At 45.4% G+C, this 27305-nt stretch overlaps 1 protein-coding gene across 1 annotated transcript in view; it reads right to left on the reverse strand.

The window, feature by feature from the left end:
* LOC115114066 (dynein axonemal heavy chain 5-like) overlaps window positions 1–27305 on the reverse strand; it is a gene marked incomplete at its 5' end in the record, with an annotated part of 70343 nt that overhangs the window by 35393 nt on the left and 7645 nt on the right. Inside the window, 37 exon segments of the mRNA XM_065008896.1 lie at window positions 32–226; window positions 554–741; window positions 1051–1229; window positions 3187–3359; window positions 3575–3799; window positions 4274–4486; window positions 4657–4813; window positions 5694–5857; window positions 6099–6252; window positions 6846–7045; window positions 7261–7501; window positions 7634–7872; window positions 8128–8190; window positions 8585–8803; window positions 9681–9916; window positions 11941–12142; window positions 12360–12596; window positions 13046–13242; window positions 13421–13672; window positions 13908–14073; window positions 14391–14536; window positions 14827–14998; window positions 15293–15499; window positions 15846–16167; window positions 16285–16370; window positions 16478–16585; window positions 17254–17280; window positions 17549–17764; window positions 18013–18135; window positions 18418–18525; window positions 18784–18897; window positions 19156–19332; window positions 19539–19676; window positions 25341–25559; window positions 26028–26179; window positions 26368–26452; window positions 26666–26800. Of these exon segments, the coding sequence (XP_064864968.1) occupies window positions 32–226; window positions 554–741; window positions 1051–1229; window positions 3187–3359; window positions 3575–3799; window positions 4274–4486; window positions 4657–4813; window positions 5694–5857; window positions 6099–6252; window positions 6846–7045; window positions 7261–7501; window positions 7634–7872; window positions 8128–8190; window positions 8585–8803; window positions 9681–9916; window positions 11941–12142; window positions 12360–12596; window positions 13046–13242; window positions 13421–13672; window positions 13908–14073; window positions 14391–14536; window positions 14827–14998; window positions 15293–15499; window positions 15846–16167; window positions 16285–16370; window positions 16478–16585; window positions 17254–17280; window positions 17549–17764; window positions 18013–18135; window positions 18418–18525; window positions 18784–18897; window positions 19156–19332; window positions 19539–19676; window positions 25341–25559; window positions 26028–26179; window positions 26368–26452; window positions 26666–26800 (6435 nt within the window).

A 27305-nucleotide genomic window follows, 5' to 3' on the forward strand; every position in this document is an offset into this window, starting at 1 on the left:
TACAGTAGTTACATTTAATTTCATAGCTGACCTGCTTGGAAAGCTGCTCCTCACACAGTTTGTAGAGGGTGAAAAACTTCCTGGCCAGCTCTATGTTGTCTATGAAGCCACAGCTGGCCAGCTTGACCCGGATGATGATCTGACGGTCTGGGACCATCATGGCCACTGAGCGGAAGTTGATCTTCAGGTTCTCTGGAAGCTCCTGACGACCTGCGTAGCCCGGGTTCTGATGGGGGGCAAAAACATTTAATAATCAAATCTTTATTTAACCAGGTGAGACTGTTAAGAATAATTTCTTATTTACAATGATGACCTGCCATGAACATAGTGTACTACAGATGATTGATGTTATGAAAATGCAAAACAAAGTCTATGACTAACATCCTCAAAGTAATAATAAACCTTGTCTGATTCGGACTAGTTTCAGTTAATCTACTTTAAGACAAGAATTCACTGTTCCTTTCAGAATTACTTTAAATGAAGCTCTACTTGGCAAAGCGTTTGTGAAGGGGTTTCTACAGGGAGTAATTTATAGACTGCTAATAATAATAACCATAGTCAGGAAGATGCCGAATTCGGGATTCATTTCCACGTTGTCTCCGTCGGTGAAGATGAAGTTCTTGCGGCGCTCCTTCTTGCAGGTAAGCACGATGGCGATCTGCTGGGCCGCCACGGAGAGCACTGATAGGTCAATACGGTTGAACTCATCAAAACAGCCCCACGAGCCCGACTGGGCTAGACCTGTCAATCAACACAACTTTACACATCACTCTTCACATTAAACTCCTCATTCAAAACAACCCCAAGAGTCTGACCTGCAAATCAACACAAAGACACACAACATTACACTGTTCATTAGGTTCAGGTTGAGATCATCATTCTCTTCACAGTAATAAACAGTAATATGAGTGACATCTTATATAGCCTATAATCGCCCCAAATCCTTTACATATATCCAACTCCTATGGTCATTGTCATGCAAATGGCACAGGAGTTGGCAAGAGAGCACACATGTATTTGGGACCAGGCAATATGAGTAGAAGGTCCTACCTTTAAAGATCCTCCCCAGTCCTCTGAAGTCCATCTGGTCGGAGCAGTTGAAGACCACCACGTACTTCCCCAGGCAGCGGCCCATGTCTTTAGTGGTCTCAGTCTTCCCTGTCCCTGCAGGGCCGGCCGGGGCTCCTCCCATACTCATCCCCAGAGCCTGGGCCAGTGTGATGTAGCACCTGGGACAAACACACACCAAGGAAAAGGTATATCAAGGATAATCACCCAAAGATATTCAATGTGATACACCATACACTTGTGGGCACTAAAAAGTTAGGCTTGGCTGTGGTAATGGTAGACTGGTTACTGCAATGTGTGTGCAGCACTGCACTCTAGTGTCTCCTAGCAATAGTTTGTCACAAAAACCTGTACATTTTTAGTGCCACAAGTGTATGGTGCCCTTTTAGCCCAAAATGCATGATAACTGGTTAAGCTATTAGAGTGGAGGTGGAGCCCCTTCCTAGTCCTTACCTGTCAGTCAGAGGGGTGATGACGAGTTAGTCCCTACCTGTCAGTCAGAGGGGTGATGACTAGTTAGTCCCTACCTGTAAGTCAGAGGGGTGATGACTAGTTAGTCCCTACCTGTCAGTCAGAGGGGTGATGACTAGTTAGTCCCTACCTGTCAGTCAGAGGGGTGATGCCTAGTTAGTCCCTACCTGTCAGTCAGAGGGGTGATGACTAGTTAGTCCCTACCTGTCAGTCAGAGGGGTGATGGCGAGTTAGTCCCTACCTGTCAGTCAGAGGGGTGATGACTAGTTAGTCCCTACCTGTAAGTCAGAGGGGTGATGACTAGTTAGTCCCTACCTGTAAGTCAGAGGGGTGATGACTAGTTAGTCCCTACCTGTCAGTCAGAGGGGTGATGACTGGTTAGTCCTTACCTGTCAGTGAGAGGGGTGATGACTGGTTAGTCCTTACCTGTCAGTCAGAGGGGTGATGACTGGTTAGTCCTTACCTGTCAGTGAGAGGGGTGATGACTGGTTAGTCCTTACCTGTCAGTGAGAGGGGTGATGACTGGTTAGTCCTTACCTGTCAGTCAGAGGGGTGATGGCTAGTTAGTCCCTACCTGTAAGTAAGAGGGGTGATGACTAGTTAGTCCCTACCTGTCAGTCAGAGGGGTGATGACTAGTTAGTCCCTACCTGTCAGTCAGAGGGGTGATGACTAGTTAGTCCCTACCTGTAAGTAAGAGGGGTGATGACTAGTTAGTCCCTACCTGTCAGTCAGAGGGGTGATGACTGGTTAGTCCTTACCTGTCAGTGAGAGGGGTGATGACTGGTTAGTCCTTACCTGTCAGTGAGAGGGGTGATGACTAGTTAGTCCCTACCTGTCAGTCAGAGGGATGATGACTAGTTAGTCCCTACTTGTCAGTCAGAGGGGTGATGACTGGTTAGTCCTTACCTGTCAGTGAGAGGGGTGATGACTGGTTAGTCCTTACCTGTCAGTCAGAGGGGTCATGACTGGTTAGTCCTTACCTGTCAGTGAGAGGGGTGATGACTGGTTAGTCCTTACCTGTCAGTGAGAGGGGTGATGACTAGTTAGTCCCTACCTGTCAGTCAGAGTGGTGATGACTAGTTAGTCCCTACCTGTCAGTCAGAGGGGTGATGGCTAGTTAGTCCCTACCTGTAAGTAAGAGGGGTGATGACTAGTTAGTCCCTACCTGTCAGTCAGAGGGGTGATGACTAGTTAGTCCCTACCTGTCAGTCAGAGGGGTGATGACTAGTTAGTCCCTACCTGTCAGTCAGAGGGGTGATGGCTAGTTAGTCCCTACCTGTAAGTAAGAGGGGTGATGACTAGTTAGTCCCTACCTGTAAGTCAGAGGGGTGATGACTAGTTAGTCCCTACCTGTAAGTCAGAGGGGTGATGACTAGTTAGTCCCTACCTGTCAGTCAGAGGGGTGATGACTAGTTAGTCCCTACCTGTCAGTCAGAGGGGTGATGACTAGTTAGTCCCTACCTGTCAGTCAGAGGGGTGATGACTAGTTAGCCCCTACCTGTCAGTCAGCGGGGTGATGACTAGTTAGCCCCTACCTGTCAGTCAGAGGGGTGATGATGAGTTAGTCCCTACCTGTCAGTCAGAGTGGTGATGACTAGTTAGTCCCTACCTGTCAGTCAGAGGGGTGATGACTAGTTAGTCCCTACCTGTCAGTGAGAGGGGTGATGACCAGTCTGTCAGTGCAGCCCAGGAACTCATTCTGATAGATGAAGCCTACGTCAGTCATGTTGATGATCATCTTGTCAGAGTCCTCATTGAAGTAGAAACGACACTGCTTCAGCCACTCAAAGTCTGTAGGGCTTTTGATATGCAGGCGACACTGAGGGGAGAGCAGGGGGAAAGAGAAACCACTCTGGAAACAAAGCATTGCCAAAGCCTATGAAATTCATAAAACCGCAAATGACTCGGTTTGCCAAAAGTTCACAAATATGTTACACAACAGCTATTATTACCTTCAGTTTATACACAAAGGGACCTTTAGGGTTGAAGTACTATTTTAGCCACTGAGTCAGTTTGTGATTCCAGGCCACTCACCAGGTCATCAAAGATGTCCCTCTGGTGTACATGGATGGTTATGAGTGTCTCATACTTGGCCCGCTCCATTGGGGCCAGGTCTTTAGTGGTCATGTCTATCAGGGTGTTGAGAAACTCCAGGAAGAACTGGTTGGTCTTGGGCATGATCTTACGGTCGTAGCGGGCGTTGGTCAGGGCCTCCTCTGAGTCTCTGGTCCAGATCATCTGGACTCCCAGCAGACCAACCTGGTTGATGGAGTCAGAAAGAGAGGACATCATGATAGGACATCAATGAGAGAGCTTAAAGTTATCTTTCCTGGCTTCCATGTCTTCCTATCAATCAGGGCTGTAATCAGGACAATGTATAAAATCAGGAAAGTCTGGAATTTGGATAAGGTGTAGATCAGTTTCAGTTATATAATATATATATATATATAATAATGGAGGATAATTTCAGAAAAGCAGTAATCCTTGATCAGGTATTGAGTAATGAAACATAGGCATGGGAAAGTCTAACTACAAGGCCATTGCTCCAAGGTCAAGGTTAAGGTAATCTATCCCATTATAAAAAAGAGAATGAATGATGACCCTAAGACCAGGACTGTGTCACAAATTGCAGCCTATTCCCTATATAGTGCACTACTTTTGAACAGGACCTGGGTCAAAAGTAGTGGACTATGTAATAGGGTGGCATTTAGGATGTATCCCATGTCTCCCCACCTGAGCAGGGAAAGAGTCCAGGAACTCAATGAGCTGGAAGCCTGAGTCATGGATGGCCAGGACAGCCTGTCTGATGACCAGGTGAAGAGACCTCTGGGATTCCTTCAGCAGGGCGTTTAGCCAGACCTCCACGTTCCCTTCAGCCGTCACCGGCCGATCCAGCTCTACCGTCTCCCCCTCCCTGGACGAGATGGCCAGGATCCGGTCGTACATCTGTGGAGACAGAAGAGCAGATACTCTTGATGTTGCTGAATCTGGGGTAGTTACTATTGCAGAAGGACAAATACCTCTAATAGTCCAATAAGTAACTTGTAGAAAAATTGTGGAAAAAATTGTAGATAATTGTAGAAAAAAATGATATGTCTGTCTGTGCGTTACTGTACCTTGTCATGGAAGCGGACACATTTAATGTTGTCAAAGACGTTGAGCAGGTGGGCCTGTATGGTGTGGGAGTCCGAGGCTTGGCCCAGTATTTCCAGCAGGGCCGGGTCAGACACAAAGAAGAACCGAGGGAACAGCAGACGCTTCTTCTCCAAGTACCTATCAGTCACACAATCACACACAACCAAGGGTTGAAAACTGGATAGCCAGAAGCTACAATCTATCCGCAATATTAAAGCTGATCTACCCCCTAAAAAAAGCGTTGAAAATAATACTAGTTTAGTACACAACATCAAGCTACCAATGTACAACGCAGGCAAACTTGGAAGGTGTCATACTGGTACATGAATACTTTCAATTCAACTATTTAAAACAAATTCAAAGTATAAGTATAGGCCTACCCAGTGAGAGACGTCTGACAGACCTCCAGACAGACTTACCAAGAGACTTCTGACAGACCTCCAGGCAGACTCACCCAGAGACCTCTGACAGACCTCCGGACAGACTTACCCAGAGACCTCTGACAGACCTCCGGACAGACTTACCAAGAGACTTCTGACAGACCTCCGGACAGACTTACCCAGAGACCTCTGACAGACCTCCGGACAGACTTACCCAGAGACCTCTGACAGACCTCCAGACAGACTTACCAAGAGACTTCTGGCAGACCTCCAGACAGACTTACCCAGAGGCTTCTGGCAGACCTCCAGACAGACTTACCAAGAGACTTCTGGCAGACCTCCAGACAGACTTACCAAGAGACTTCTGGCAGACCTCCAGACAGACTTACCCAGAGACTTCTGGCAGACCTCCAGACAGACTTACCAAGAGACTTCTGGCAGACCTCCAGACAGACTTACCCAGAGACCTCTGACAGACCTCCAGACAGACTTACCCAGAGACTTCTGGCAGACCTCCAGACAGACTTACCCAGAGACTTCTGGCAGACCTCCAGACAGACTTACCCAGAGACTTCTGACATACCTCCAGACAGACTCATCCAGTGAGAAACTTATGATAGACATTCAGATAGACTTACCCAGTGAGAGACTTCTGACAGATCTCCAGTTGTTCCAGCAGGTGAGGCAACAGCTGTCCCATGGTCTCGTCCCCCACACATGACTGCACCACGTTGGGCATCTCATGGACCCGCGTCATGATTTTCACCCAGGACTTGTCAATGTTGGAGAAACGTTTCGCCTCCTGTCATTCAGATGATTCAGACTACATTGTCATCCCTAAGTTTGCAAAAAGTTCCTGGGTTTCCCCACCCCAAAAAACTTGATTTCTGAAAAACCAGGGCACTGTAGAAGTTCCCGAAATTGTGGAACCCCAGCACTTTGTGACATCAGCTGACGTAAGAAGGGCTTTATAAGTCAAATTGATTAATAGTGTAAGGTTAAAGACATGTTTTCAGATGAAAAGTCAATGAATTTGTTCTTACCTTGGGTAGCTGTTTGGCTATGTCCCCTCCAACGAACACAGCCTCGAGGTAGATCCACAGGTTCTGGACAGTCATCCAGTTATCTATGATGTCAGTGGTATTGGAAAGGTTCTGAACCCATTTCTGGATCTGGGGCTTGAATGGCGTGTTGTACCTGTGTCATCATCTGAGTCAATCATTGACTACTACAGTACACAAACACTAAACGTCTGTACAATGCAAAGCACCCCCAGTCTAAACACAACTGTCTAAACACAAACAACACAACTGTTGAACTCTAGATGACAAGTCAACTGGATGTTGAAATACAACGAAGGCTGCTGAGGAGGCTCATAATAATGGTGCTGAGGAGGCTCATAATAATGGTGCTGAGGAGGCTCATAATAATGGTGCTGAGGAGGCTCATAATAATGGTGCTGAGGAGGCTCATAATAATGGCCGGAACGGAGCAAATGGAATGGCATCAAACAACAGGAGCCCATGTGTTTGATACCATTCCACTGATTCCGCTTCAGTCATTACCACGAGTCTGTTCTCCCCAATGAAGGTCCCATCAACCTCCTGTGCTGCAATATGATAAACAATTGAGAAGAAATCATATATCACTCCGAACCCCCAGGTCATTTGTTGCCTCAAAATTAAGACTGACTTAGGCTACATTTAACTATTGTTAACAAACATGAAGCAGAAATCAGTCTAGATTTCCAGGCTAAGTCATTTGTGCCTCTAGTAGGTCTCTAGTCTAACCTGTTGCTCATGAGTGATCCCAGCACCATGAGGCTGTCCTCCATGTTAGTAATGATCTCAGCGGTGCTGTCGCCCCTCAGCAGCAGCTCCCCTCGCGTCTTGAAGTTGGCGAAGGTGAACGTCTTGTTGTCCCACTCAGCAATCACCTGCTTCAGCTTCTGCTCAATGTCCCTCTCCTTCACTGCACTGATGCAAATATCCTGCCCAGCGGGAGTTCAAACAACATTCATCTTTATTTTACCTTTGTTTTACCAACTTGTCCTATTGAGGTCAAACCTTTTTTTCTACCCTCAATTTACAGTACAGAATAGTTATGGTGAGTGGAGTACCGGTAGTTGTACTGCTATAGAGAATAAATGACCTGGATCCTACCCGCATTTCAGCACCAACAACAGCAACAAAAATCCATAATCACCTCAATTTCCTCTTTGCATTTGAGGAGTGGAGCTTCCATGATGTTGCGCAGCTTGAAAGTGTCCGTCTCCACCTCGAAGCTGTGTCCTGTCACCTCGGTGATTCTCTTCCAGTGACGCGTCATCATGGCCTTGTTGGTCATCAGTTCCAGTAGGGGGCAACACTCGTTGAACTCATCTATACTTTTCTTCAGGTCAAGGAATGCCTTCCACTCTTTCAGGGCACGGGGCAGCTTGCGACAACTGGAAATGAGAGGGTGAAATAACACGAACATCTAACTTCCTTTTGGAAATGTAAATCTTCAATGAGATTATTCATCAGTGAGTTCTGTGTAAATGTCTCTCATGGTCTGGGTTGTAGTTTGGTTTCCTTACCGCGTCTGGAAGTCAAGAAGTTCGTTATTGATCCTGTCTATGTGGATGTCGGCCCAGAGGATGTCATAGTAGCCGTTGACGGTGTCGATGACACTGTTGTAGAGTCCATAGAGCTTCTGGAGGAGGGTGAGCTGTCTCCTGATCTCCAGCAGCTGAGGGTGTTGGGTCACAGGCAGGCCAAACAGCTCCTCTCCACCAGTGTAGGTGATGTACTTACGGAACAGGTTGTCAAAGCGATTCTGACCAAACAAAATGAAAAGTACAGTAAAGTGCATGAATGGTCACATATATAATTTCCAAAACCATGCAACACACAATAATACAATCATGCATGTTGTTCATCTATGTTAAATATGGTAGAAGTAAGTAATACATAAAAAAAATAAGACATAGAACATATGAATGAAAACCTCTGTGAATGTATCAACTTAATGAAGTGCTGCAGAGAGGTATATACTGTAGATTCCTCTCTTGAAGATACACACTGTACTCACCTGAAACATGATGAGTCTGTCACTAGCGTCTTGGGGAGCCAGTCCGACAACCATGGGACCGTCCTGGGAATGAAACACAGCCTGCGTCAACAATTAGCTAGCAGTCTTATTTAGAGCGTGCCAAGTTAACTGTTAGGTGTAGCTGTGAGTAAGACCTAGACAGCCTTGGTGTTAGGTGTAGCTGTGAGTAAGACCTAGACAGCCTTGGTGTTAGGTGTAGCTGTGAGTAAGACCTAGACAGCCTTGGTGTTAGGTGTAGCTGTGAGTAAGACCTAGACAGCCTTGGTGTTAGGTGTAGCTGTGAGTAAGACCTAGATAGCCTTGGTGTTAGGTGTAGCTGTGAGTAAGACCTAGACAGCCTTGGTGTTAGGTGTAGCTGTGAGTAAGACCTAGATAGCCTTGGTGTTAGGTGTAGCTGTGAGTAAGACCTAGAACGAGCTGTGAGACGTGTCTGAACCTTGTCATAGTCCTGATAGAAGTGTCCACAGTCCTCCACAAACGTCTGCACGTTGTCTATGAGCTCTCCTCTGAAGTTGGGCTGCAGGGACACCAGCTCATTCTGGACCTCTGTGCTGTGGGCTAGCAGCTTCTCCCAGGTGTAGCGCAGCGTGTCCACCTTCTCTGCCTCCTCCTTCGCCACTACCAGGCCGTACTTATGGAGCATGGCATAGGACTCCTAGGAAAGGGAAAGGGGAATGCACAGCACTGAACAGACACATAATACAACACAGATCTCCAGTGTCTTCTCACAACCAAATACAGACTGCAAGGACTTAATCAAACTATGGGCAAATCCTAACTTCCACCTATGTCGAATTATCACCCATTGATACCAATGCCCATAGACTAAGTAGAAATTTGACTTAGGTGGGAATTAAGATTTGCCGCCTACTGAATGAAAGTGGACATTGCAAATGTCTCAGTGAATTATTCATACAGTATCTCTCTTCAGTAGTGTAAAGTACTTAAGTAAAAATACTTTAAAGTACTACTTAAGTCGTTTTTTGGGATCTCTGTACTTTACTATTTATATTTTTTGACAACTTGGACTTTTACTTCACTACATTCCTAAAGAAAATATTGTACTTTTTACTTCATACATTTTCCCTGACAACCATAAGTACTCGATACATTTTGAATGCTTAACAGGACAGAAAAATGGTCAAATTCAAGCACTTATCAAGAGAACACATGGTCATCCCTACTCCCTCTGGCCTGGCAGACTCACTAAACACAAAAGCATCATTTGTAAATAATGTCTGAGTGTTGGAGTGTGCCCCTGGCTATCCATACATTTTAAGAACAAGAAAATGGTGCTGTCTGCTTTGCTTAATATAAGGAATGTTTATTATTTATACTTTTCCTTTTGATACATAAGCATATTTAAAACCAAATACTTTTAGACTTTTACTCAGGTACTATTTTACTGGCTTACTTTCACCTTTACTTTAGTTACTTTCTATTAAGGTAGCTATACTTTTACTCAAATATGACAATTGTGTACTTTTTCCACCACTGTCTCTTTGAAAGAAGTGTGCATTTGTGTTCCCTACCTCTATGGGTCCCACTTGGAAGTCAATGGAGATCTGCTGCTCTCTGATCTCCTTCAGTGATGCCATGGCGATGCGGATGTCGTCCAAGTCTTTGATTGGTCGGTTCAATTTCTTTGCCGCCTCGTCCACTAACGTGAAGATGTTCTCCATATCTGTCCGGTACTTCCTGTTACAGTGCAGGCCGTAGTCCACCATCCAGCTCTTAGTCTCCACAGTCAGGGCCATCTTCAGGTCAGCTGTTCAACAACAAATCAGATATTAGTCTGATAATAACCAGATATTCATGCAGTTGTAATAATCTTGTTAGAACCAAGTATCGAGTTTATTCTTGTTAGAAGCAAGTATTGAGCTTGTTTGTTATAATTAATTGGTATTATATTGAAAAGGTGATCGAATTGCTCCCGAATTGTAATGTTGTTAACGCATTTATTTTTAATAAATATTTATTTAATGTATAAGTGAATAGGTTGGTTTACGTTTAAGTTTTGACCAATAAGGTCTCTTTTTTAGCTGTGTCCAATGGGAGAGTTGACCTGGTTAACGGGAGGCCTGGGAAAAAAAGAGAGGGAGAGAGACGTTGAGAAAAGGATGGACTTTACATTATGACCGTTGGTGAAAAATTATAAAAGATGATAAAAATAGAACAAAACCCATACCTACCGAGTTTTGAAGGGAAATACCGATTTTAATTTACAAGAGAGTTGTTATAATTTTGTTAAGAAAGACTTAGTGTAGACTGAAGCTACATTCTCATCATGGAGGTATTTGCCAGCCTTGAGGTTAGCCTAGCATCGTGCAACACCGAGAGAGAATTGCTTGGGAAAGATGAAAGAGTTCACGTTCCCATGGGATATCGGTTACTGCTAAAGAGTACTGTCTGTATTAATAGCTGTGCTTGCTGTGGATCTTGTGAGGAAACCTGAAAGGAACTGGCATACTTCACTGAAGGAATATCTACGAGTCGTGAGTAACCACAACGGTGGTGTGCTTCGGGACTTTATGTGTGTCGTCATTTTTTTGTTGAGCTCCAACGCGCGCCAACGGGTTGAGCAAGATAGAAATCATTTGGACATGGGTTGTGCATGACTCATGGGAGTTTATTATTTTTAAAAGTTAATACCCTAGTCACCCTAGATAGTTTACAATAGGGATTCTTATTGGATATGTCCTTCTCACCTAACATCCCATGCTGTTGAGATACTCTACGTAAGGTAATATGGTGAGAGTCAAATTCAAGCCTGGTGAGAGGGTTACACAGGGTTGAAAAATGAAATAATGGTATTGTGAAATACTACTAAGAACATGTGCAGTCATATTTGGCAGGGTTGTCTTGTGAGGTTAATGCAGGGGATCAGCAGTGAAAATAGCCCGAAATTTCACATAACGGGGAGAAAGTTGTAGAGTTACAGGTCAGTCTACAGTTACCTGTATTTTATTTTAGATTTTTGTATTTTTCAGGGGGTGCTGCAGCACCCTAAGCACCCCTATTTCCCACGGCTAGGTACCTGTATAGAGGGCCAGTTCACCTACAGTGACATATTCTACCTATATAGAAGGCAAGAGCTCCCACAGTGATGTATTCTACCTGTATGGAGGGCAGAGCTCCTACAGGGATGTACTCTACCTGTATAGAGGGCCAGAGCTCCTACAGGGATGTACTCTACCTGTATAGAGGGCCAGAGCTCTACGGGGATGTACTCTACCTGTATAGAGGGCCAGAGCTCTACGGGGATGTACTCTACCTGTATAGAGGGCCCGAGCTCCCACAGTGATGTATTCTATCTGTATAGAGGGCCAGAGCTCTACGGGGATGTACTCTACCTGTATAGAGGGCCCGAGCTCCCACAGTGATGTATTCTATCTGTATAGAGGGCCAGAGCTCTACGGGGATGTACTCTACCTGTATGGAGGGCCAGAGCTCCCACAGTGATGTATTCTATCTGTATAGAGGGCCAGAGCTCCTACACTGATGTACTCTACCTGTATGGAGGGCCAGAGCTCCCACAGTGATGTACTCTATCTGTATAGAGGGCCAGAGCTCCTACAGGGATGTACTCTACCTGTATAGAGGGCCAGAGCTCCCACAGTGATGTATTCTATCTGTATAGAGGGCCAGAGCTCCCACAGTGATGTACTCTAGCTGTATAGAGGGCCAGAGCTCCCACAGTGATGTATTCTATCTGTATAGAGGGCCAGAGTTCCCACAGTGATGTACTCTACCTGTATAGAGGGCCAGAGCTCCTACAGGGATGTACTCTACCTGTATAGAGGGCCAGAGCTCCCACAGTGATGTACTCAGGCTCAGCATTGATCTCTAGCTCCAGGTCTTTGTAGTAGAGGATCTGAGACTCAAACTCAGACAGCAGAGGGCTGCCCTGGATGAACTTTTGGATGGTGTCCTCTCGCTCCTTCCTCCAGATGTGGTGGTAACGACTGAAGCGGTCCAAAGCATTCATCACCTCCTGGCCAACAACAACACAACAGCCAGGTTTTAAATGCACTTTCAATAAAGTTTGAATTTAATTGATTTGATTTAGGTCTCATTTTCACAACATCTTAGGGGATAGGTGTCAGTATCAAACACAAAATAGTTAGAATTTGACACACTAAGGTCAGAACGTTAGGAAAACAGGAGAAACAGACTTTTTATTTTTGTTTTGTGTGTAGACCTGTATGTACCTTCTTGGTAGAGTTGATGGAGGTGCTGAGCACAGACACCAGCTTGATGATCTCCTTGTTCTCAGACACACTCTTGTAGTAGTTCCTGGCCTGGTAGGGTATGGCCTGGGTCACAGAGGCGGAGATGTCTGAGGTACTGCCGTCAGCCAGACTCCTGTAGGTGGTCTCTCCGTCCTCTGACTCACTGTCACTCTTGTCCTGTCTCAGAGCAGCCATGCGTCTCTCACTCATCTTCCTCTGTTTTGGCATGAACGGAATAATTCATCTTTGTTTTAAGACTAACTAAAACCATAATCTCATGATTGTGCAGATGTCACAGACATATTAAAGTCAAACATTTGATGTGAATGTGTTTTATATATATTTCCACACAATGAGGTTGGAATACTATGAAAATTATGATATTGCCTCTTAGTGTACGAGCTGTTTGAAAAAACATTTTCAGCCTGTTTTGGTGGGATTGTGTTTTGACCTGGCAATAACAGCTAGTTTTCAGTTCTCCCCTCACCACTCCAAGACAGTCCTAGCAAATTATTGCATGAGAAATTGCTCTTTGCTATGAAGGATTTTTTGGGGGACAATTTTAATTGAAAACAATCACAGTAAGGTACTTTATTGTTACTCAGAAATGATTTGATATTGAAATAAAACTGCTGCATTGGCGGTTTAAGCCAAAGCAAGCCCACCTTGGAGATCCTCTCCTTGCTCCACTGGCCGACTCCTTTACTGACACTGACCACACACTCCACAGCCCGGTTCAGAGCCTGCTGGACCTCATCTAGGGCTGGGACCATGGCGATATTGGGGATGGACAGGGTCACACTGGTCCTGAAGATAGGCTGCTGACCACTGCCCTTTAGACGGCTGGGGGAATCACTCTCTGCTGTGGGGAGATGGGCAGCATTGAAGTAGGGAGAAATGGAATGGGAAACCCTGCCCTTCTAGACAGCCCCACCTTACTCCAACATCTAAAGGGTGGAGCTCAAAGGGAGGCATTTTGTGACAACTGATGATGTAAATTTGGCTTTATAAATACAGTACATTGGATTAATGGAACTTACCCAGGAAATGCAGTAGTGAGGAGGCGTGGAGACGTTTGCGGAGGGTCTCCAGGGTGTTGCGTGTGAGCCTCAGCAGGGCGTCCACGTTACGGTGGTTGAAGTGGGACAGAAGCTCTTGAGCCTCCTCCTCCATCACCTCCAGCAGGTCTCTCTTCTTCCTCTTCACCAGGGGAGACGGGGGGCCTGTGGTGCTCGCTGCCGTGGTGTTACGAGACAGCAGGTTGATGCGACCCTCTGACTTACCCTCCTCTCCTGGGAAGAGGCATAAACAGACATGAATACACCTGCATGCACACCACCACGCACGCAGGCATGGACACAGGCACGCACACTTTCTCATTTTCAGTCTGTAACAGTCCGTCTTTGTGCACCTGAACAATCGTTTTGCTATTGTACCCTTTCCCTTGTATTTTGCTGACCCTGTTATCACTCTGTTTGAGTTTTGCTGCATCATGATTATCACAGTTAAAACTGTAGGTTACAGTACCTTCACTCTCCACTTGGTCCATATCAGTCCTGCTCTCCTCTAGTAGTTCCTCGTCCCCCTCCTTGTTCAGTTCAAACTCCAGCAGCATGTTGATGAGCTCATTGGTTGCCTCCTCCACCAGGGAACTCTTGGCATGGAGACTCTGAGCTCCCTTTATACACAGCTCCTACCATGACATAACAGAAGAAAGTACATTAGCCTATATCAGGGGTAGGCAACCCTGTTCATGGAGTGCTGCAGGTACTGCATCATTTTGTTCCAACTAGCCACTACACCTGACCAACTGAACTCAGCTGTTTCCAGCTACAGTAGTCATTTACAACATTAACAATGTTTACACTGTATTTCTGATCAATTTGAGGTTATTTTAATTGATGAAAAATGTGCCCTTCTTTCAAAAACAAGGACATTTCTATGTGACCCCAAACTTTTGAACGGTAGTGTATGTGTTTAACATATAATACAGAGGGAATCTTTGTTTACTCTGGTGGTCTGAACAAACTCTTCACAGCTGAAAGGTTCCTCCAGGGGCAGAACCCACAGTGTGGCTCCACTCATCTCTTGCAGCACAGCGTCTATCCTGAACTCCACCAGGTCATTCACTCTGTCCATCAGCAGCTCCAGGTCCACTGGACACACAGGTCAGAGGTCATACACAGCACCACGGTGTCACCAGGGGTCACAAGGAAACAGCAGTTACAATCAGCTTTGCTCACTGGGACAGCAGATATAACCTTTTCCAATGGGATATTTGACATGAGTTGATCAGGCACAATTAACTGCGATCAAATGACGTCAAAGTTTAGGTGTGCTTACTGTTCTGGTTATTGTGGTGAGATTGTTCTGCCGTTTTATAGTATGGTGCTATGACAGAGCACCGTACAGGGCTGACAAGGTTAGATTGGACATGGTTACATACTGAGAGCACTGTTGATGCGGCTGAGGTATTTCTCGATGTTCAGTGAGGTCCAGTTGAGGGAGGTCAGGCCTGGCAGAATGGCTTCGTCCACCTTAGCAACATGAGGCATCACCAGTTGCCCAAAGGCACTCTGTATCTTAGCCCGGACCCTGGCGTTCTCCGTCAGAACCAGCTGTGGATGGGCGTCAGAAATAGAGAAATTAGTAATAACACTTTACTTCATTCCTGGCATTATAGTGTCTTCTAATCTTCGCATTAAGATACTACTGATTAAATCCCATCTCATAGGACTTTGTACTCAATTCAAAATGAATTGAAATGACAGCCCTTTTATTACTGTTGAGTGTACATAAACCTTTTAAGATACAGGATACAGTATTACATTTACATTACATTTAAGTCATTTAGCAGAGTATCATGCTCAATATGCAGTTGATCAAAAGGCATCATGGAAAAACTAGTGTACCTGCAGCTTGTTGTAGTTCTTCTTGAGGGCATCTTGTTTCTGCTGTAAGATGGCGGCAAAGGGAGCAATATCCAGCCTCATCCTGGTCATGCAGTCTGTCTCCCTAATCTGAGTCAGGATCTGGGGGTCAAAGTTGACAAACAGGTCCCCCGTATCGGGACATTTGACCAGTAAAGAGGCCTGGAGGCCCAGTCTGACCTCCTCGATCTGGGGAGTGAGAACGTGTGTGTGAGAGAGACAGCGAGAGAGCAAGAGAGTGTATGAGTGATATGAGTCATCTACAGTATGTCTGTGGGAAATCAACAAGTCAATCAAAAGTAATATCAGTCTTGCCAACTATGACAGCACAAACAGATCTGGGACCAGGCTACAGATAAGGTACAGATCAACATTAATCACAGTAACAGTTAACGCTGCTATGCTACTGGAGTATAAGTCCAGCCAGTACTCCAGAGACCCTATTAAGAGTCTCAGAGTAGGAATGCTGATTTAAGAATCAGTTTTGCCTTTAAGATCACAATAAATAAGACAACCAGGAGGGGCCCTGTCTTACCTGCTTCATCCATCCACTGTGGTAGAGCATCTCAAACTCCAGCAGCACCCTGGCCACCCTGTTGTAGTTCCTGATGATGCGTTTGGCCTCGGGCGTAGCCAGCACCCCAGGGGATTCCTGAAACAGATCCATGGGTTCCTGGATCCTCCGGTACAGCTGGCGGGCCCACAGGATCTTACCAGCTACCGGGGGCAGGTCCCGGCCAATGGGAGGATCCATCTTCTGCTTGGTGTAGTTACGGGACACCATCTCTATGTCTCTCCCATAGTTCTGAAGGATCCGCTGGTACTTCTCATCGATGCCCAGGTCTGGAATACCCAGTCTTGGTGATGTAAGGGGAGATTATGATATCAAATGGAGAATGAATGAAATGGCTGTTAAAAGGACTGAAATGAATTGAAGGTTAGTTTGACATAGAGGTGGACTGAAATGACAGTACCTTTCAAATGTTTTGAGTACATTCAAAGCCCTCTCTGTGTTTTGAATCGTATCGAAAGTGTTATCCATGAAGGTCTTCAGCTGATTCTGAAAGCAAATGAACATAACAAACAATTGTGCAAGTAAATTAGGAGATTATTTAGATATGTTGTGTTATGATTTACTGGTAAGTTTGTTATTAAGTGTAAACGTACATGCAAGTCAGTGGTATTTTTACAAAACTCATCATAGTCCTGATCGAAGTCTGTTCTTCTCTGATCAAGGAAACTGTAGTGCTTTTTCTTCATGCTCAATACAATGCTCTGAAAATAAAAGGCAGACAGGTTATTTTTCCATTCTTTCCAAAGCTCTTGAGGCTTTTGATCATTTCTTGTGTCTGTATTCATTCCAACCAAAGCCAAAAGACTGTCAACAATGTTTCCGTTGAATGTTGTGAGACTGTTGGGTTTAATTTCATTTTAATCAGAGTAGTAGGCCACATAATATAGAATGTGGAATGATGATGACATGCAGCTTCTGGCTGGACACCATCCCTATTTAAAGATCCTCCATATACAATGGCAGGGATGAAAGGCAGTGTATAAAATAGCAGTAATTTCTCCAATGAGCAGCTTACCATAAAATATGTATATTCTGGCTCCTGTGAACAAACTGTCAACTTTAACAAAAGGCCATCAGGACTTAGTAATAGAGTGTCACCCCCTTTGAAGAGGGGGATGACCGTGGCAGCTTTCAAATCTTTAGGGATCTCAGACGATACGAAAGCAAGGTTGAACAGGCTAGTAATAAGGGTTGCAACAATTGCGGTGGATCATTTTATAAAGAGAGGGTCCAGATTTTGCAGCTCTTTTAGAAAGAGAGACAGTTAGGAGTTTAGTATGGCTATATGCTTGGTAGAGTTGATGATAATGATGATGAGGCATGCACTGATGGACAAAAACAAGGACAAAAAAACTTGTGGTAAAGTTACCTCCCATTTCCCCTGCATTTCTGCAGTCTGTCCAGCGGAAGCAATAGAAAGAGCAGATATAACATTACTACAGTTGCAAGGAAAAACATCTAAAAAGGTAACGTGTAAAACGCAAACGTCTGAAAAGATAACGTCTAAAAAAAGTAAAGTTAAAAAGGTAACATTAAACGGTAACGTATAAAAAGGTAACGTATAAAAATGCAATGTGTTAAGTCATGTCTAAAAGGGTAACATCTAAAAAGGTCATGCCTAAAAAGTAATGTCTACAAACTATTCTAATCTCCCAACAATATACCTGAAAAGTGGTTGCCATAGTTTCCAGGCCTTCTATCTTGGAGTCCTGTAGGGCTGAGTAAGTAGTGATGGTGCTGAACATGTTCAGGATCTTGTAGAGGCGTCGTTGGAACGTCTCAAACTTCCCAAAGATGTACATCTCACTGAAATCAAACTGCCTCTCGGAGGGACTCTGCTCCAGCTTCTCCTTGGTCTTGTGGAAGCACTTCTGGTACTCCTATAATGAGATAGATGGGATCCAGATGAAAAGTCATTGGAGGAGCATGGAAAGGAAGTTACACTGTAAAATAGTATAATAATTTGTGAGAAGTGCGTAAAGGATGTGGTGGTATTACACTAGATATAATATATTATTTTATACATTAAAGCTCTTAAGGGCCTGTACTTTCAAAAAGCACATTTCTTTGTTCCTTGATTTAGCACAGTATTTTAAATGATCTGGTTATAGTGTGTTGAAAGCAGTACCTGGTTTAGGTGGATAGCAGCTTTCAGTTTCTCAGCTACAACACCCTGAGGCTGGTCCCATATGGACGCAGAACCGTTGTTGGTGATGTAAGCCTTACATGCTGTAATCATCTGGTTGGTAACCTAAGACATGGAGATACCGAAGAAAAAAGGATACATTTCACGTGCCACTCTAATAAGTAATCTCAATGGGATGACTGGTTAACAGGCTTGGGACGGAGGTAGACAGCACTTCAGCTGTCTACCTCCAAATGCACCAAGAACATCAAAGAAGAATTGACAAGATTGATTTCAATACACTCCTAATGATTAAATGTAATACATCTGGCAGCTTTTAATTGTGAGCGAGATTTACAGTCACCTCTTCTTCTTGGTGGTTAAATACACTATCTTGGCAATAATGACCTTGACAAACAGGGAGGTGATCTTCTCTGAGGTGTTGTAGTAGCGGGAGATACTGTGGATCATCCGGATGGCATTGATCAGGCCTGGAATGGCCTCCACCATCGACACCTGCGTTCATTTAGCAATCAATACAATCATACAATGATGAATTTTCAAATCCATTAAGATCGATATACATAGAGAACCGGTTTCACAGATTAAGCTTAGTCCTGGACTAAAAGGTTTTAAATTGAGAGTTCTTCTTAGTCCAGGATTAAGCATAATCTGTTTGGCCCGGGAAACTGGCAACTATGTAAGTCTGTAGTTAGTAAATCTTAGAGGAAAATTAGTTGTTATATTGAAAACTATACAATATTAGTCTCTCACAGGATCACTGTTGTAGAGCGGGTCACAGAACTTCTCCAGAGTGTAGAGGTACTTCACATTGTCCTTGGCCTCGTTGGCTGAGTCAGTGATCCTGGTGTCCAGCTCTCGCCAGGACTGGTGGGACAGATACAGTCATCAAACATGCACTATACCTATTCTGCTACAGTAATACAGAAAACACCAACTGAATTCAGATATGAGAGCCATGTTCAGTAAGCATAGAGGAGCACTTTACTTAATTTGTTTATGTGACTGGCTCCCACGAACGAGTCTCATGTAGCAAAATTCGAAATTGAGATTTTAACATTTTATTAGCAGGCCTTTAACATCTACTCCTGTGTTACGGAGGACAGGGTGTAACAGCTTGCTCACCTTGATGAGTTTTGACTTGGCCATCATGAGAACGCCCAGGACAGATTTGACATCGGGGCTCTTCAGCTGGTCCAGGAGGTAGTTGAAGCGGGACATGCGTTTCTTCCAGTGGTCCAGCTCGGCCCGCGGCCCCAGGTCATCTGCCTCCTTCCTCAGCTGGTCACTCTCAGCCAGCACCTGGATACAACACAATCACTGCTGATTGGGGAATGCAATATCTATACACTGTGTTAGATGTGGTGGATCTTGATGTAATTTCCCCTGAGAGGATAAATAAAGTTGTATTGTATTGACTATATTGAACGCACACCTCCACCCACAATAAAACAGGTCCACGGAGGGGATAAGTGTGTATGATGCTATTGAGGTTCAATCTATTTTACCTGTTCAATCTGTTTGATCCACACTTTCATACAGGCCTCTATCTTCTCTGTTGCCTCTGTGCTGTTAGCCACAGCAATGAAGTCAGACGGGCCTTTCAGTGTCTTCAGGTCAAATTCGTCACATTCTTTTAGATTCACCTAAATTAAATGATTAATGATATCAATTGTATATCCGTATATTAGTAATTGCAAAATTACATTTGTTTATTTTGATAAGCATGTGAGTGTGTGTGTGTATTTGATTATTTGTTATTTAAATACTTATATTCTGTGTATTTGAGTATTTTCAAATAATGTGGCCCAAATCAACCACATCTATTGGAATTATTTTTAATTATTTTCAAATAATTTTCTATAAATAGCATACTTTTTGAAAGTATTTTCAAATACTTATTTCAAATATTATTTTCAAATACCTGGGTTAAATACATGGGAGTGTATTTGAGTCAGTGTATTTGAGTTTTCCAAATACATTCCAATATTCAACTACTTGTCTTTTCAAATAAAACACGTCTGAATAATTACAGTGGCAAGAAAAAGTTATGTGAACTGTCACGAGTCCGACCGAGGGTGGTTTCCCTTCCCGGGCGGGTGGCGCTCGGCGGTCGTCGTCACCGGCCTATTAGCTGCCACTGATTGTCTTTCCTCCCCCTCCTTGTATGTTTATTGGTAGCACCTGTAGAGGAACGTGTTTGTTCCTGGTCGTGAAATTTCAGTTGTACCTTTCTCATTCCCTCTGTTTGGGGCCGTTATTATTGTGAGCACCCTGTGGTGCGTTGGTGCATTAAAAGAGCACAGCCTTGCATTCTCTGTCTCCTGCGTCTGACTCCACACCCACGACACCCGGAGCATTACATGAACCCTTTGGAATTACCTGTATTTCTGCATAAATTGGTCATCAATTCATCTAAGTCACAACAATAGACAAACATAGTGTGCTTAAACTAATAACACACATATGATTGTATTTTCTTGTTTATATTGAAAACATCATTTAAACATTCAAAGTGTAGGTTGGAAAAAGTATGAAAACCCCTAGTCGAATGACTTCTCCAAAAGCTAATTGGAGTCAGCTAACCTGGAGTCCAATCAATGAGATGACGTTGGGGATGTTGGTTAGAGCTGCCTTGTCCTATAAAAAAAACACTCACAGCATTTGAGTTTGCTATTCACAAGAAGCATTGCCTGATGTGAACCAATGCCTCGAACAAAAGAGATCTCAGAAGACGTAAGATTAAGAATTGTTGACTTGCATAAAGCTGGAAAGGGTTACAAAAGTATTTCTAAAAGCCTTGATGTGCATCAGTCCACGGTAAGATAAACTGTCTATAAATGGAGAAAGTTCAGCACTGTTGCAACTCTCCCTAGGAGTAGCCGTCCTGCAAAGATGACTGCAAGAGCACAACGCAGAATGTTCAATGAGGTTAAAAAGAATCCTAGAGTGTCAGCTAAAGACTAACATCTCTGTTGACGAGCGAATTATATGTAAAACACTAAACAAGAATGGTGTTCATGGGAGAACACCGCGGAAGAAGCCCCTGCTGTCCAAAAAACCCATTGTTCCACAGTGCTACTGGCAAAATATTCTGTGGACAGATGAAACTAAAGTTGAGTTGTTTGGAAGGAACACACAACACTATGTGTGGAGAAAAAAAGACAGCACACCAACATCAAAACCTCATCCTAACTGTAAAGTATGGTGGAGGCAGCATCATGTCTTGGGGCTGCTTTGATGTGGTTGACAGCTTGCTATCATCGACGGGAAAATGAATTCCCAAGTTTATCAGGACATTTTGCAGGAGAATGTTATGCTGTTGTCACACCCTGGTCTTAGTATTTTGTGTTTTCTTTATTATTTTGATCAGGCCAGGGTGTGACATGGGTTATTTTATGTGGTGTGTTTTGTCTAGGAGTTTGTTGTAGGTTATGGGATAGTGGTTAGTGGGGTTGTCTAGAATAGTCTATGGTTCTCAATCAGAGGCAGGTGTTTATCATTGTCTCTGATTGGGAACCATATTTAGGCAGCCATATTCTTTGAGTGTTTCGTGGGTGATTGTTCCTGTCTCTGTATTTGTTTGCACCAGATAAGGCTGTTTAGGTTTTCACGTCACGTTACGTTTATTGTTTTTGTATTGTTCGTGTTTATCTTTGATTAAAGATGTATCGAAATAACCACGCTGCATTTTGGTCCTCCGATCCCTGCTACACTTCCTCTTCAGCGGAAGAAGAAAACCGTAACAGAATCACCCAGTCGACCCAAGGAGAGTGCCGGAGCCCGCCTGGGATTCGCTGGAGCAGTGCGAGGAGGGTTATAGGAGAATGGAGCCCGAGAGTCAGCCCCAAAAAATGTATTGGGGGAGGCACAGGGAGAGTGTGGCAGAGTCAGGAGTCAGACCTGAGCCAACTTCCCCTGTTTATCGTAAGGAGCCAAGGAGGAGACCAGAACCAGAGCCGGTGTTGGAGGTGAGCGAAGCAGAGACTGTGAAGGAGTTAATGGGGAAATTGGAGGAGAGAGTTCTGAGGGAGTTGCTGTGTTGGTGCATGAGGCACGGAATTCGCCCGACGGAGCGTGTCGGGGATTTGATGGCACCTGGGTCAGCTCTCCATACTCGTCCTGAGGTGCGTGCTAGTCGGCTGGTGAAGATGGTGCCAGCCTCACGCACCAGGCCTCCTGTGCACCTCCCTAGCCTTGCACGTCCTGTGCCAGCTCAGCGCTACAGTGCGCCTAGCAGTGTTAACCGTGGTGGACGTGGTACTGGTCAGGCACCGTGTTATGAGGTGGAACGCACGGTGTCCCCAGTACGCGTGCTTAGCCCGGTACACTACATCTCAGCTCCTCACATCTGCCGGGCTAGGGTGAAGATCCAGCCAGGGCGGATGGTGCCAGCCCTGCTCTCAAGATCTCCAGTACGCCTTCACGGTCCGGTCCATCCAGTGCCACCTCCACACACCAGCCCTCCGGTGGCAGCTCCCCGCACCAGGCTTCCTGTGCGTGTCCTCGGCCCAGTACCACCAGTGCCAGCACCACGCATCAGGCCTACAGTGCGCCTCGCCTGTCCAGCGCTGCCGGAGCCTTCCTCCTCTCCAGCGCTGCCAGAGCCTTCCTCCTCTCCAGCGCTGCCAGAGCCTTCCTCCTCTCCAGCGCTGCCAGAGTCTCCCGCCTGTTCAGCGCTGCCAGAACTGTCAGTCTGCAAGGAGCTGCCAGTCTGCAAGGAGCTGCCAGTCTGCAAGGAGCTGCCAGAGCTGCCAGTCTGCAAGGAGCTGCCAGAGCTGCCAGTCTGCAAGGAACTGCCAGTCTGCAAGGAGCAGCCAGTCTGCATGGAGCTGCCAGTCAGCATGGAGCAGCCAGAGCCGCCAGTCAGCATGGAGCAGCCAGAACCGCCAGTCAGCATGGAGCAGCCAGAGTCACCAGTCAGCATGGAGCAGCCAGAGCCGCCAGTCTGCCAGGATCTGCCAGTCAGCCAGGATCTTCCAGATCCGCCAGTCAGCCAGGTTCCGCCATTCGCCATTCAGCCAGGATCTGCCATTCAGCCAGGATCAGCCAGGATCTGCCGGAACCGCCAGTCAGCCAGGATCTGCCGGAACCACCAGTCAGCCAGGATCTGCCAGAACCACCAGCCAGCCAGGATCTGCCAGAGCCATCAACCTGCCTGAGCTTCCTCTCAGTCCTGAGCTACCCTTCAGTCCTGAGCTACCCTTCAGTCCCGAGCTACCCCTCAGTCCCGAGCTACTCCTCAGTCCCGAGCTACCCCTCAGTCCCGAGCTACCCCTCAGTCCCGAGCTACCTCTCAGTCCCAAGCTACCTCAGTCCCGAGCTACCCCTCAGTCCCGAGCTACCCCTCAGTCCCGAGCTACCTCTCAGTCCCAAGCTACCTCAGTCCCGAGCTGTCCCTCAGTCCGGAGCTGCCCCTTAGTCCAGTGGGGCCCTTGGTTAGGGTTACTAGGCCAAGATCTGCGGCGAGGGTCACACATCTAAGGACACGTATTAAGCGGACTGAGACTTTGTTGGAGTGGGGTCCACGTCCCGCGCCGGAGCCGCCACCGTGGACAGACGCCCACCCGGACCCTCCCCTATGGGTTCTGTCACGCCCTGGTCTTAGTATTTTGTGTTTTCTTTATTATTTTGATCAAGCCATGGTGTGACATGGGTTATTTTATGTGGTGTGTTTTTTCAAGGAGTTTGTTGTAGGTTATGGGATAGTGGTTAGTGGGGTTGTCTAGAATAGTCTATGGCTGCCTGGAGTGGTTCTCAATCAGAGGCAGGTGTTTATCATTGTCTCTGATTGGGAACCATATTTAGGCAGCCATATTCTTTGAGTGTTTCGTGGGTGATTGTTCCTGTCTCTGTGTTTGTTTGCACCAGATAAGGCTGGTTAGGTTTTCACGTTACGTTTATTGTTTTTGTATTGTTCGTGTTTATCTTTGATTAAAGATGTATCGAAATAACCACGCTGCATTTTGGTCCTCCGATCCCTGCTACACTTCCTCTTCAGAGGAAGAAGAAAACCGTAACAGAATCACCCACCACAACAGGACCAAGCGGCGTGGTGACAGGCAGCGGCAGCAGGAGCAACGAAGTCTGGATTATACGACTTGGGAGGAAATAGACAGGTGGGCGGTCGACCCAAGGAGAGTGCCGGAGCCCACCTGGGATTCGCTGGAGCAGTGCGAGGAGGGTTATAGGAGAATGGAGCCCGAGAGTCAGCCCCAAAAAATGTATTGGGGGAGGCACAGGGAGAGTGTGGCAGAGTCAGGAGTCAGACCTGAGCCAACTTCCCCTGTTTATCGTAAGGAGCCAAGGAGGAGACCAGAACCAGAGCCGGTGTTGGAGGTGAGCGAAGCAGAGACTGTGAAGGAGTTAATGGGGAAATTGGAGGAGAGAGTTCTGAGGGAGTTGCTGTGTTGGTGCATGAGGCACGGAATTCGCCCGACGGAGCGTGTCGGGGATTTGATGGCACCTGGGTCAGCTCTCCATACTCGTCCTGAGGTGCGTGCTAGTCGGCTGGTGAAGATGGTGCCAGCCTCACGCACCAGGCCTCCTGTGCACCTCCCTAGCCTTGCACGTCCTGTGCCAGCTCAGCGCTACAGTGCGCCTAGCAGTGTTAACCGTGGTGGACGTGGTACAGGTCAGGCACCGTGTTATGCGGTGGAACGCACTTCAGAGGAAGAGGAAGAAGAAAACCGTAACAGCTATCTGTCTGCCAATTGATGTTCAACAGAAGTTGGGTGATGCAACAGGACAACAACCCAAAACACAGAAATAAATCAACAACAGAATGGCTTCAACAGAAGAAAATACGCCTTCCAGAGTGGCCCAGTCCTGACCTCAACCCGATTGAGATGCTGTGGCATGACCTCAAGAGAGAAGTTCACACCAGACATCCCAAAAATATTGCTGAACTGAAACAGTTTTGTAAAGAGGAATGGTCCAAAATTCCTCCTGATCGTTGTGCAGGTTTGATCCGCAACTACAGAAAACTTTTGGTTGAGGTTATTGCTGCCAAAGGGGTTCACATACTTTTCCCACCCTGCACTGTGAATGTTTACACGGTGTGTTCAATAATGACATGAAAACGTATAATTGTTTGTGTGTTATTAGTTTAAGCAGACTGTGATTGTCTATTGTTGTGACCTAGATGAAGATCAGATCAAATTTTATGACCAATTTATGCAGAAATCCAGGTATTTCCAAAGGGTTCTCCTACTTTTTCTTGCCACTGTACTTTGAAATGCATGTGAAAGTAATTTCGATATTTGAAATAGTATTTGAAGCCAGGTCTGTTGAGCGTTCACGTCACCTACCTTCTCCTGCAGGCTTTCCTGTGCCCCGGCCAGCACAGACACAAAGCTGTCCAGTGAGCTGATGAATTCCTGTTTAACTGACTGTGCCTGTGGACTGGCCAGCTCTCCCCAGCCATGGTCCATCTTCTTCAGGCTGGGTATGAAGATCTCAGACAGCAGCTGCTCCACACTTTTAAGCAGGCCTACCTCTGTGGTGTCCAGCATGTTGAAATTCACCTCCTACCAGGGCCAGAGAATTTTAGATTGACATGACCACACAGTAGGCCAGGGGATGACACCATTTTAGAAGCAAGGATTGGGCTGACGTGTCATACTGTTACTAATATTGTGTGCTTTAAGCCTTAAAGTCTTTAAGCAGTTTTCCTGAAGGCAAGGTTAAATAGTGTTATGAATGATAAGAACATTGTTATACAAACATTGTTTAAGCCTTTAGACATATAAATCTTGATCAAACGTATAATGCCGACTATGTGTTGGATCAGGGTTCTCCAACCCAGTTCCTGGAGAGCTACCCTCCTGTAGGTTTTCAATCCAATCCCAGTGTAACTAATCTGATTCAGTTTATCAGTCAGTTAATTTTTAGAATCAGGTGTGCTAGATTAGGGTTGGGGTGAAAACCCTACAGGACGTAGCTCTCCAGGAACAGGGTTAGAGAGCCTTGTGTTGGATAGTAAGGTGAAGGCTCACCCTGTGGACATTCTCAGAGGTGATAGCCTTGGAGGGATTGGCTCTTGTGAAGAACACACAGACACCAGTCAGAGCCACATCTTTGCCCTCAGTGACAAACACCTTGGCCTTCTTACTCCGGTTTGGGGCCAAGGCAGCTGCTGCTGCTGCTGCTAGAGAGACAAACAAAGCAGTTACCCACTATATCATCTTTACGACCGGAAGAAGGGTAATATACATTACTCAAGCCTTGCAAGTTTCAGCCTCTTTGTCTTTGAGCTGTAACTCTACTATTAACTGTGTTATTACTCTGCTATTATTATATTCCCCTATTATTTCCCTTCATGGCCAATCATCTTACCTGCTTCAGCTGGCTCCACATCCTGATAGTAGAACATGATATGAGGAAGTCCCTCAGCCACAAAGAACTGCTCCATGCGTTCAATCTATGGGAGACAGGTTCATCACAATCACCGTTCCCACAATGAATTGACCTTTACTTGATTCAATCACTTTTTCACAAGTTATTACCATACATACAGGTGTGCAGAAACAAATGTTGCATCCGCAAGCAGTGGCCAGCTCACTCAACAGTCTGTCACAAGGGACCACAGTGTAGGGGATTGATGGAGGTGGAACAGTGAAGTGTTATGCCCTACCTGAGTTCCCTCCAGAATGGCATCCTCCACATCAGCCTTCTCCAGGCCCAGGCAGGAAGCCACGATGCTGAGGATGTAGTCATGTCTGCCATCCAGCTGAGCTCTCTTAGCCTCACGCTCCTCTTTCAGCTTTTGCTGCAAACAAAGAGACAGAGAGTGGTATAATCAAGTCAACCCCAGTACAGATTCAAACTGGATGGATTGCTTCGACAAGAGGCGGAACCAAATTCTGATGAATAATTAAAGAAATTCAAATGATAATGACTGGATACAACAGAGTAATTCACACATACTTTGAATGCAACAATCTTGCTGTTAGATATGAGAAATGATTGAGGCTCCCTTTTACTCCTTCTAGACTTTGAGTCAGCCATTGTTCAAAATGCTCACAGAATGACAATCACTTTCACATGTCAGCCAAGACAGCAGAATTCAGGATACTTGCAAACTCCATTGAATAAATATCAGAAAAAAATACAATATCTTCAATATATACTGCAGCTTTGTTATTAACAGTAAAAATTCATTAATCAAATAAAAAAAACAGCAAAATCCCACACAAAGAAGTGAAAATGAAAGTGATAGCTTATTCCTTCATGGAAATCTCTTGAACCATGATCTGTGATAAAACATTTTCCCT

This window comes from Oncorhynchus nerka, linkage group LG3 (assembly GCF_034236695.1).
Source record: "Oncorhynchus nerka isolate Pitt River linkage group LG3, Oner_Uvic_2.0, whole genome shotgun sequence".
NCBI classification, from domain to species: Eukaryota; Metazoa; Chordata; class Actinopteri; order Salmoniformes; family Salmonidae; genus Oncorhynchus; species Oncorhynchus nerka.